Source organism: Taeniopygia guttata, chromosome 19, assembly GCF_048771995.1.
Source record: "Taeniopygia guttata chromosome 19, bTaeGut7.mat, whole genome shotgun sequence".
Lineage (NCBI taxonomy): Eukaryota > Metazoa > Chordata > Aves > Passeriformes > Estrildidae > Taeniopygia > Taeniopygia guttata.
In genome coordinates, this window is record NC_133044.1 from 8,029,418 (window position 1) to 8,041,842 (window position 12,425).

Here is a 12,425-nt window from a genome sequence, read left to right on the forward strand (position 1 = left end):
CACTGACATTCCCACCGTGTCTCACCCATGCACGGCTCTCAGCAGGCACAAAGCACAAGTTAAACACCCGCAGTGCAAAGTAACAGCATTTGCTTCTGCAGCTTCTGCTGCCAAACAACAGGAATGAAATGGAAATGTAAGGGCAGGAATTTCAAATTATATCCCTCAATTTATTGGTTTGTTTATTATATGGGGGAAAGTAGTCCAGGGTACGTGGAGGAGTCTAGGGCCACCCCTGCATCACTCAGCATTGCCACTGGCAGTGGTCCAGTGTTACAGAGCCTGTGGAGCATCAGTGTGATCAGCCTGCAGAACAGGAGGCTCAGGGGGACCTTCTTGCTAACACCCACCTGAAAGGATGTTGTAGTCAGGCAGGCAGAGGTCTCTTCTCACAGGTAACAAGTGATACAACAAGAGGAAACAGCCTCAAGTTTTCCCAGGGGATGTTTAGATTTGGTATTAGGGAAAATGTCTTCAACAAAAGGGAGGTCAGGCATTGAAATAAACTGTCCAGGAAAATGCAAGCATCACCATCTTCCTGCCACCATTCAAGAAACGTGTGGATGTGGTCCTTGGGCATGTGGTTTAGTGGTGAACATGGCAGAGTTGGGTTAATGGTTGGACTCAATCTTACAGATCTTTCCCAAATTAAACAATTCCACAATTCTATTGTGAGAGCTTCCTCCCCAGAAGACACCAAAGCCTCCCATAAAATGATAGAATGATAATCCTAAAACCATAAATTGTGAAGTACTTCAGTGGCTGAAGAATTTTCCTGGTTCAGATGCGAGTTAAATGCACACAATCCAATCTTTCTGTGCCTTTCCAAATCTGGGATGGCAGGAGGCTCAACACGGGAGGGCTTGGGGGGATCTCACCTCTTTAGGGGCCTGAAACCTCCTTCCCTCCTAATGCACTTGGGCTTCAGAGCCAACAGAACTCAAGGGTGAAGGTGACTGATGCTTGGGAGAGCTGGCTCCCTCCTCTGTCACCACTGCAGATCAGTATCACTCTTCTGGCAGCTCTGTACATAAATTTTTACACCTTGGAGTTAAATTAAATGAAGCATTAAAACATTTCAGACCTCTTGTCTTCAGGCACTGATGACACTAAGGATTTACTGAGCCGCCAAAGCCCAGCAAGGCCTGTCCAAGGGGTGCCCTTCTACCCTTATTCTTACCTAAAAATGTTATTTAATAATACAATATGTAATAAAATAAGCACTTTTAAGAGCAAGGCAACACTTTTTATTTTTATTTAAAAAGGCCTTGATGGCAGGAATATAGTGTAAAAATCATTGGAAAAACTAAAAGGCATCGATACATATCGGAATATACACTTTTTACATAAATTACATTTATTTATTTTTTTCTTTCATTTGAGGTTCTTATTTGATATTGAGGTCTAATAGTTAATAGGTCCTGGGATCTGGACGTTTAGACCACCATAGTCTAACATGTACATGTTCATGGGCCATTGCTGAAAGAGAAGGAGAGAAAAAGAAAGCAAAAGTCTCCGTTAGGACACAACAAAAAACCACGCATGCATCAAATCTCTGACAAATCTCACAACTACTGGCTGTTGCTCCCACTTTCCAAGAAAAAGAAAAGGACCAACCCCAAACCAAAACATCACTAGCAAATGTGACAAAAACCCTTGAAAGGTTTTATTTCTCTTGTGTGTTTTTGGGGAGTTTTATTTATGTGGTATCATCCACAAGTGAAGCCAAGCCCTGAAGGAGTGCAGTTGTATGCATCTCCCATACTTTATCTCATATTTTTCCTGGTTTGTGGCATTCTAGAGCTCTGCATTGGTTCCAGAACCAAGCTAGAGTACACCCAGCACAGCTTGGATCGTGGGGAACACCATCACTCGTGTTTTACCCACAGGGTGGAGCAATTTGCTTGAGCCTGTCTCACGTGCAGCACCCACTAAAGCTGAGGCACACTGCAGGAATGCAGGAGAGCCCCTGGGGGTGTTGGGCACTTTGATCTGCTGACCTCCCCCAAACAAACCCTGCAGAAAAAGACAGCCCCACAGGTGTGTCTCCTCCTTTGCCAAACCTGCTTGTGCTATTTTACATCATACTTTATAGTGTTTGTCAGGCAGAGGGAGGTGGTGACAGCTCGAGGGGAGCAGAGCAGCATCCTGAACAGAAAGACAGGCAGGCAGTAACCCCCCTAATATCTGGAAGGCTTTACCACAAGCGAGATCTGATTTGTTGATGATGTAGACTCCATATTGGAAGAAGAGGAAGAGGAAGAAGAGGAAGAGGAAGATACCGAGTTCCCTTCGGAGATCCTCTTCCGCTTCCGTTTGGGAACACTGATGTCTTTCTCTGCAAGGAGAGAGGGAAGGCATGAGGTGTCCAAGCCCTGAGAGTGGTCCCCAAATGTGGGGATTCAATCTTGCCACTCGTCTTCCACAGAGCATCCCCTGCAGTGATCTGTGCTGCCACTGGTGACACAGGCTTGGCCTCCATGAGTGGCACAGAGCTGTCAGCTCTCCTCACACTGCAGGCACGCTCTGCCTTGCCAGATCTCCCTTCTCTATCCATCCACCTCTTTTCATAAAACATAGGATTGTAGTTATCTCTAGGACTGCTAATTCTGACACATTTGATTGAAATTGTCTGAGATTTATCAGGATGATGGACAGAAAGAGAAACACATTCCCAGTGATGACAGAAAATCTTGTTGCCTTAGAAATTCAACTGCTAAATGATGGCTCAAATTAAGGGCTTTAACCAGGGAATAAATTGCTCATGGTGAGTAAATTGCTAATGGGAGAGGGATAATCAGATCCTCCAGAACATGCTGGAAGTTTGAGCAAACAGCCCAGTCTTCCCACAGCTCACAGAAGTGGAGTTCTCCAAGAGGATAGTTAACTCTGGAACAGATGCTGAGCCTAACTTTTTGTAGGTAGAATTTTCTCCCCATCCTGCCCCAGGGATATGAGAGGTTCAAACACTACCTCACAACTCCCATCCATTTTCTCTCCCACAGGGCCAAGAAAGCCACATTTACATCCTAGCCCTGCCCTTACCTGTTTGTTTGGCCTCAGTGCAGATTTCAGCAAATGGCCTGTGGAAGAGACAAGGGATGAGTCAGTGGTTTCACCCTGTGTGCCTGCCTGTGCTGGGACACAACCCAGACCCTGACCCTGAGCTGACTCTTCCAACACCCCTTTGTGTGGAGAAGGGACTTGGAGCATCCCCAATGCATCCTGGAGAGAAGCAACCTGAAAGAACTCAGCTGGGTCTCTGAGTTACCAGCCCCTGTGTCAGGTCCCTTCCCAGCATCACCATCCCAAATCTCAGAAGGAAGAGGGAAGAAATTGGCCCTGCTAACCCTTCACTGTGCCCACCCAGGGGCAAGTACCTCCCTGCAGCACAGGACAGTGGATGCCAGGGATGGAGCAGGTCCTCCACAGGTATGTGGTGGCTCTGGCGGCCTCATGGTGAGTTGCTCTGCTTATGGCTGAAGAAGCAAGGACAACACTTAACAAACAGAAACCTCCCCCATCAGAAAGCTGGGAAAACTTACTGGAGCTGGTTTATAATCACTATTCGGATGCTCTCCCGTGCCTTCAGGATCTTCTCCAGCCGATGAATGTCATAGGTATTGGGATTTCTGAAAGGGATATCATCCGGCAGCCCAGTAACCTCCACGGAGTCAGGACTGTCCCTGATGAGTTTATAGGGCACCATGACAGGCCGGTTCAAGCCCAGAGCCTCTCCTGTAATGGCAGAACAGAGGACAGCACAACAGCTTTACTCTACAGGGCTCTAGAACCAACCAACTGAAGGACAGAGAACACTGGGGGACTTTGGGATGCCATGGCTGCTATGGTGCCCAGCCTTTGCTGCAGTCATGTCCCACCCAGCCATTTTACATGTACCGGCCCAATTTATTGTCTGCTCTGTTAGTCTCCATTTAAAATTCTGCCAGGAGCCTCAGGCAAGTTCAGAACACACACTGCCACACCTGCCCAAGCCCAAGGCTGCACCAGCAGCAGCAGCATGCAAGATAGCCCAGGACAGAAGGGAAATGGAAGGGATTTGCCCATTTCCTCTTGCCTCTGTACTTCAGCAGTTCTGGGGGGTCACTGGGGTGGAGATCAAAGCCATCATCACATCACATCACATCACATCACATCACATCACATCACATCACATCACATCACATCAATCACTCCTGCCCATTTCTTGAATCAATTTATCTCTTTGGCCTCCACAACATCTTGCAGCAGTGATACACCTCAGTTTAATTCCTTGCTGTATTATAAGCCCTTCCTTCTGTACAAGTAAACCTGCTGCTCACCTCTCTGGGTACTCCTTCATTTCCTGCTAACTGGGGAGCAGAGAACATCCCTCACTCCTGTCCTGTTTCTGACCGTAAGAGCCTGGTCCCACCTTGCAACTCTGCAGCCCCAAAACCTGAAGCTGTTAGTGGCTGCACAGCCACATTTCTGGCTTTCCTCCTGGAGAGTTTGTCCCATCAAAGGCTGACATCAGACTGAACAAATCCTGCTACTGTGCTGCATTTTGCCATACCCCTTCCCCTCTCCAAGGATGAGCTGTCAACAAGAAGGTAATGATCCCCCCACCTGCCAAGAGTGAGACACAGGGACATCCCTGGGGACAGGCTGTAACATGGAGCAGCAGGACAATATCTGTGCTGCAGCAGCTGCCATGGGCTATAAATAGAGGCCTTTGTGGAAATAACTGTGGCTGCTCTCAGGAAAACCAGCCTCACCCTATGACGCCCACAAGCAGAGACTCACCGTATTTTTCATTGAAAAGCTCTTTCACTTGCTCTCGCAGAATCACCTTCTCTCCAAGCCTGTTGGCATCATCCTCATCTGCAAAAGCAAAAAAAACAGGGGTGAACTTAACTTTTTTCCTTCTGAGCCCCTGGAAAACCAATCTCACCGACACAGGAAAGCATCCCTGTCCCTCTGCCCCAGCATGGCCTGGGGACACCTCAGAGGTGTTGCTCTCTGCTTGCACCCTGCCACATCTTTCAGAGCTGTGCAAAGCAGCTCTAAAATGCTGCCAGATCTCCATTTGCCATGTGCTGCCACATCTGAAAGCATTTTATATCTACTTTGCGGGGCTGTAAATGATTAGAAATAATGCCAAGCAATGAAGACTCAAGCTCTCAGTGCCATGAATGCTCCCACAAGTGACATCAAGGAATGAGAGAGCACTTTTTCGGCTAAGCTCCTAAGTGAAGTATTGTTTTATAATATGCCATATAATCAGCTTGGCTTTCCTAACTTTTAAAATTATCCTCATTGTGCTAAACAGTTTCTCTTTCATTCTCTCATTTCAAACAATGTGCCTAAGTTAGTAGATTTTTACACTCAGCTATTTAGGATCCTCAGGAGGCTCCAGGACAACTGACTGAGGTCATGACTTAACCTTTGAGCTAGGGTGAAATGACCCTAAACCCAACCTGTCTCTTTAATGCCTTTTTTTCCCCCCAGAGGTATAAAATACCAAGTGAACACACCTTATCTGCCCCTTGCTGTGGCCACCCCTGCAGCTGCCAGTGAGTTGGGATGCACAATGCAGGACCAGCTCAGTGGGGTAGACTCCCCACCTTCTCTCCTCCCAAAAAAGATCCTCACTGCATCCAAGGCACTGCCACCCTGGCTGGCAAGCCATTGGGAAAAATAATGGAACCACTGAATGATTTGGGTTAAAAAGGACCTTTCTAAGACCATCCAGTTCCAAGTTCTGCCATGGCCAGGCACAGTAAGGTGTGCCTTACAGACACAGTGATGGGGGGCTCATGCTCCTGCTGCTGGCTCAGGTGATGGTGGAGGGTGGCCCAAAAGGGTAGAACAAGGCGCTGGGAGGTGCTGCCCAAATCCCATCTTTAGTATTGGCATCCTCAGGCATCTCAAAAAACACTTAAACACAGTCTTGCTGTTAATGCTTTGAGCCAAGAGCTTTGAATCCAGCCCTCAGCACCAACCAGGCAGCTCAGGACATTATGGGGGCAGGGACTGCCAGAAGACATTGTTCAGGCCCTTGTTCTGAGTCCCTTTCCAGCTCTCCTGGAGCCTCTTCAGGCACTGGAAGGGGTTCTAAGTTCTCCCTAGAGCCTTCTCTTCTTCAGGGGAACACTTCCAGCTGTCCCAGCCTGGCTCCAGAGCACGGCTGCTCCAGCTCTTGGGTGAAGCTTGTAGCCTCCTTTGGACTCATCCCAACAGGTTCAGGTTCAGATTCAGATTCAGATTCAGGTGCAGGTTCAGGTTCAGATTCAGATTCAGATTCAGATTCAGGTGCAGGTGCAGGTTCAGGTTCAGGTTCAGGTTCAGGTTCAGGTTCAGGTTCAGGTCTTTCTTGTGTTGGAGGCCTCAGCCAGATGCAGTGCTTCAGGTGGGGTCTCACAAGAGCTATTCATAGCAGGTTCCTACAGCATCAAGGTGATCCCTGCAAACCTTGGCATGAGGGAATCAAAGCATCCTCTGCCCTCAGTCTGCAGCTATTCAGTTTCACATTATTATGATTTTTTATGATTTTGAGTAATCATATGATTTTTGTTTTGGTTTCAAGCAAACACATGGCTGGAAGTTTTGTTTTAAATGCAAGGTGAAAATCCACTTCAAGTCCCTATCCCCTGCATGGGACTGATTTCAGTGCTCAGCACTCCAGGCAGAAAGACCCCATCCCACATCTCAGCCACTCTGCTGCTGTGGGAGCTGGAGAGAAGCTGGCAACCCCAAACCTCTGCACCCTGTTACTGCAGGGTACAGCCTCAAAAAAGCCTCTTCTCCACCTGGACAACAATTGCTTCTCCTGGATATCACATACATACATAAAACCAAAACAAAAAAAATTCCCAAAAAACCAAAACCAAAATAAAACAAACAAACAAATAAACAAACAAAAAAACCCCAAAAAACAACAACAAAAAAAACCCCAAAAAAACCCCACCAAAACAACCCAAGAACTTTCTGCAAAGAGAGCTCAGGGGCAAGTTGTGCTTCAAATTCGGAAATGGCAACAAAGCAGCTTGAATGGCATGGAGCAAAACATAAACACAATAGATGAAGATTTCTAAGTGAGGCCTTGCAGTGCCACTCTGGAGGCCATGGAGGAGCAGAGGGGACAGCCCCATGGGCTCCCTCTGTGACTTCCTTGTCATCACTGCTCAGTTTCTGGGCTGTATCTACGTACCCGTATGGATGTGTAGATGGTAGCAGACAAAGACACACCAAAATTCAGTGTTCTCACTCATTTAATTCTCTGGGACTGAAAAATGCAGCAGGTCTTTCCTTTCTGCTCATGCCCCAAGTGACCCGAGTGCAAGAAACAAGATCCCAAGGGATCTGTTTTTTCCACCTTGAGGTGGGCACTACTCCCACATTCCCATCCAAGGACACAAACAAATGTAATGAAAATCCTGGAACTGAGCACGCACAACAGTGAAGCCAAAGAGGAGCCTCTGGCCAGTGGCACTGCTTCCCAGGGACTTACCCCTCCGTGCCCAGGCAAGAGGGATCTCCATCTACCTTTGACTTTATCCATTTGCATTTGGGAATTAAGCAACTCAAGGAGTAAACTGAAGGAAGAAGTAAATCAAGGAAGTCACTAGTGCTCCTGAAATGTGATGAGCCTTTCCCATAAAGCAGGTTTATCCATGCTGCTGGCTTCAGGTCTGTTTTATTTATTTCTTTTTTTATTAAAATAGTAGCTAGTTGATTCTTTTTTTTTCCCTTGCTTGCCTGAAATCAGCACCTCTGCACTCCACAGGCATTTATATACAAGCGGTCACATTTTTAAAGCACCACTTACTTTTTTTTCTATAGGACTTGTCAGCGCTTAATATTTCTTTGAGAAACACCAAGCTGCTTTCAGTAATTTTTACAACTGAAGTTCAGGTGTCTGCTGTTGGGCAATAGAATCCAAACCACTGCTTATTTTTCTAGTGACTCAAAAAAACCACACAAAACCAAATCCAAGGTATCCCATGGATAAATAATGGTTCTGTCTGTGTTCATGGTGTCATGTGCAGACCCTTGATCTCGGTGGTGAAGGCACAGCATAGTTGGGCAGGGTACCCAATGGAGCCTTCTGCCTTTCCATACCCTCAAACTCTGCTCAAGGGGATGCCTGTCTTCTGCTCAGCCACTGCTCATGGAGCAACAACCAACCTCCTGTTACCCAAAGACTTGTCCTGAAGCCCATTTTATCAGGAAAACTGTCACTGCCCAACACATCTCTCTGAGAATATGGCTCAGATCCTTTCTGCAAGCAATTCCAGACTCATCAAAGAGACACTTGGCTGGCAGGCTGAGAGCAGGCTCCTTACAGCAGCCTGGGATCTGGCCCTGAATCTTAAGAGGAATATTCCCCCTTCCAGCTTCCATGACTGCAATTCAGTTATACCCCTGTGTAAATGCAGAATAAATGTGCTGACTTTACTGAGGCTATTCTGCAGTAACTCAGGTTTAAATGAAGTTTGAACTAGCTTAACATATGCATGTTTTCAAAGCAGAGCTGCAAACTTGTGGCAGCAGCAATTAACACCTAGATCCACAGCCAAAATCCCAGCTGGTGGCACTAAGGCTGGATCTGCTGTAGGTAGGTGTAACCACAGGCACAGGCAGGTCAGCTCTTCCTCTCTCCTGCACATCAGGCTGTCTTGCATCCCTGGAGCCTTCATGGCTACTCACCAGCCCTGACCCAGAGCATGTGTTAAAGCAAAGCAAAAACAACCCCAGCCCAAATCCATGGAAGCTCTCCTTATGAATGGAAAGCAGATTTGTAACAAATTAATTGCTGGGACAGATGGATGAAGGATGAGAAGAACATGGCAGGCTTGTTTGGCTGGAGTGATGGCATTGATGCTCAGAGGATACAGCAACGGTGCTTAGAAATGCAGAAAGGATTAATAACAACAATAAAACACTGTATCATTCCGTTTTGGATACCACAGGGAAACAGCAGCAGGGGAAAAAACAATACCTGAAATTTGGGGGGTTTAGACATTTTCATTCCCATATTAAAACACAAGTGCATTTCTTGTCTGCTACCATCTACGATGCATCAACTGAGCTACGTACCATTCAAAGCAGCATAGGCTTTTTCCAAAGATGTTATCCGTCTAGGGGCTACAGCAAGTTAATGGAAGACAAAAAAAAAAAAAAAAAAAAAAAGAGAAAGAAAAAGAGATCCATGAGTGCTGCAGCTTGGTTTCTTGGTCACAAACAAAAGCAAAACCCAGGGTTAAAATTCCTCTGGCCCCTTGGCACAGAGACATTTTGGTAGCTAATAACTGCTGGGCAAGTTATTTACTGGTGAGCTGGGCTCTTAAGGTTCATATGTGCATAAGGATGCATGGCCAAATGACAGCATTTATGGCATGTGCCAGAGCAGCAGCAGCTGTGTTGCACAGCTGTTCCAGTGCCAGAGGAGAAAAAAAAAAATCTCAGGTTAAAGCAGATGAAAAGCAAACAGGGAGATCATGACAGTTCTGCATCAATAGGAGAAATGGGAGAAAAAGGAATCCCTAAGGAGAGGCTTGCCACTGACTCCAAAGTGATGAGTGATATAAAAAGAAATTAACTTCCTGTGGGAAAACCACTAGGAATGGGACTATGGCCTGGATTTGCATGATGGGCAAAAGGAGGAATGAAGTGGCTCATCCTGCTGAAGTCACAGCCACAGGGAGACCTGGTGGGGAGGGTCAGGGCTGCAGCACCAGGGCAAGGAAGGGGCTCAGAGGGGAGGCTCTTGATGCCAAACTGCAGTGAGCTGACACCAGCCAACAGAAGGGGTCCTGGGAGACAGCAGGAGCATGTGTCCAAAGCTCCTAAGCAGAGGCATAAGCAATCTGAAGTAGCTCCAAATACCTAGCTCAAAATACGTGTTCCCCATTTCAAGCAGGCTCAGGAAAGCAGCCACTGCAGCACAGAGCTCTGCTGATGCCCTGCAGGGGGGAGGAGAGCCCTTTGGTTCAGCAGCTCAAAGGAACAGAAAAAACATGTGGTTCTGCTCAGGGCAGCTGCAGGCACTGAGATTTGGGTGTAGACCCCCATGAGCTGGGGCTCTTCACCCCTGAGCTGCAGGAAGAGAAATCCTGCCATGAGTAGTTGCAGCAGTGCTGCTCACTGCCATGCTGCAGGATCCTTCCCTAAAATAAGAGCTGATCTCTGCAGCTTGGTCCTCTAAATCTCTGGTGACACCCTGTGGGCAGCACCCACTGCACTAAATGCTTATGCAGAGGGGAGGAGATACAGGTGGGAAAAGCCAAGGCAGGAGGGAGCAAGGCCCTGGCATGGCTTCTGTCAAGGAGGAAAGCAGGCAGGAGTGCAGGCAGCAAGGGAGAGCAACATATGGCAGGATCTTCCCAATATGGCTCAGAACTGGCTGAGAAAAGGCAGCATGGCATTTCCTTTGGTTGGCAGCAACTCAAAGGCTTTTGCAGCATTTCAAATTGCTGCTATGAAATTACCTTAAGAAAGGTAATTCAAATTTCTTGTCCTGCTAACTCAAACGTGGCATTCAGCCTGAACCATAGGAAGCATCCCACCAGGTTCAGGGCAAGTATCCTGCAAGGTATGGAGTGCATCCCAAGGTGCCAGGATGGAATGGCACCCATCTCACAGCTTGATAAGCACCCTGAAAAATGAGGGGGGCTGGGGTCTCTGAAGGACACAACAGGGTATGAAGGTGGTGGAGAGCAGGGGGAAGAAAAGAACAGAGTGAACACAAAGGCTTGGAAGAGCTGGGTGATGGTGCTGCCCTGTCGACAGCGAGGATGCCACACACAGAGGCAAATGGGAAAAGGAGACCAAAGCTAGGGAAATAAAAAGATGACTGGAATCACAAACATGCTCATAAACAGGCTTTGAAGCTCCACAGCTATTCACACCTGCTTGAATTTTAACCCTCATTATTATCCATATATAAAACCATACATTTTTATACACACACACATATATTCAACCTGCCTGCATTTTTACCTTAGACTAGAAACAGTTGAACACTCAAAAATAATCACCCTGGGCCTGGCTGGTGGGTTAAAATGGGTTGAGGGGTGAAGGGAGATGGATATGGACTTTGAAAAGCAACCTGGTGATGAAGCAAGATGTGCTCAGCCCTCATCACAGCTTCCCTCTTTTCTATTTTTCTTGCTAGGAGTTTTCAATGTGAGTCACATCTCATCAAAGTTTTGAGGAGGATTGTGCTCTTGTGATTAAAAAAAGAAAGAAATATATATATATATATAAAGGATGCCTGGATGTGTGGGTTTTTAAATTAAATAACACTGCCTGCCCTACTTTATTAATTGGAGTATGGAAAATAATCTATGATGATGGTAGGGAGCTTTGGGAATAGGACAGATGGAGCTGGTCTACATTTTCAATCAAAGCATATAAAAATTAACATACAGAAAGATTTTTGTGTGTGTGTGTGTACGTGTGTGTGTGTGTGCTAGATTACTTATGCTTGATAGTATTTTTCAAAGGCTCATATTAAGCCAGTTTTATATCTGTGCCTCAGGAAAGAAAAAAACAAAAGGATGAGAGTAGTGCTTATAGCACTAGAGCTTCACCCCTGCTCGATTGAAATCCTTTTCCCTCTTTCTGTTACACTTAAAGAATGGGTGTTCCCCAAAGAAAGAGATCTGTGGTCCTGCAGTTATCAGGAATGCTCTTTGCAGTTGTGCTGGTTTGGCAGCACAGTAATGCAGGAGGTGCACAACTTTAAAGCATATTAAACCCCATAAAGGTTTAGCCTAAAAGGTTAGAAGTTTAACCTAAAGGCAACTAAAATCACTCCAAAGTGATTTTATTTTAAAATTACTTTAAATTTCCCTTTTTCCTAAATACGTGTACACTTCATGCAATTTTTTAGCCAAAATGATTCACAAAATCCATTAGCTTCCCTTACATTTATAATGCTACTTTCTGAGCTTTCCAGCTTTTAGAGACCTCTGCAATGCCATACTTGGGAGTAACTATTGCTTTCATTTTAACTCTCCTCTGTGAAATAAAAGTGATTTTCATTGACTTTATTTTAATGCCAAGCATGCTGCTGCTCTTCATTTTACATGACAGGCCTTCACTACACAATATTGAAGACTCTTTAATTTAAATTTTTAGTGACCTATGGCTAGTTGGAAATCATTCATTTTGTTAAGGCAGATGAAAAGCAATCAAAGCCAAGGCAGTGACTGCATCACTGTATTGCCACCAACCACTTTGGGGTAGTGGGGTAGAAAAAGGTAGGAAAAAAGGTAGAAAAAGGTAGAAAAGGGTTAATTGCTGTCAGTGGAGATTAGGGAAGTTAGGGAAGGGCAAAATATAATCAGCTCTTTTCTGGAAGAGACATTCCAGTGGTAATCTGACTACTAGAAAATACTTATGAGTCTGAAACTGTCTCTGAAGATTTGGCAAATACA

The 12,425-nt window shown here is 45.9% G+C and overlaps 1 protein-coding gene across 6 annotated transcripts in view; it reads right to left on the reverse strand.

Annotated features, from left to right (window-relative positions):
• Positions 1 to 1,224: 1,224 nt before the first annotated feature.
• GTF2IRD1 (GTF2I repeat domain containing 1) overlaps positions 1,225 to 12,425 on the reverse strand; it is a 69,294-nt gene continuing 58,093 nt past the window's right edge. For 3 of the 6 annotated variants that reach the window (XM_012568760.5, XM_012568764.5, XM_012568762.5), the window contains 6 exons: positions 9,082 to 9,129; positions 4,786 to 4,863; positions 3,546 to 3,738; positions 3,046 to 3,083; positions 2,202 to 2,338; positions 1,225 to 1,479 (listed from right to left, as the gene is read on the reverse strand). In XM_012568760.5, the coding sequence (XP_012424214.5) occupies positions 1,405 to 1,479; positions 2,202 to 2,338; positions 3,046 to 3,083; positions 3,546 to 3,738; positions 4,786 to 4,863; positions 9,082 to 9,129 (569 nt within the window). In that variant the 3' untranslated portion in view covers positions 1,225 to 1,404. The remainder of the gene's footprint in view (positions 1,480 to 2,201; positions 2,339 to 3,045; positions 3,084 to 3,545; positions 3,739 to 4,785; positions 4,864 to 9,081; positions 9,130 to 12,425) is intronic. The other 3 variants (XM_072916791.1, XM_012568761.5, XM_012568763.5) reach the window with 2 other exon arrangements.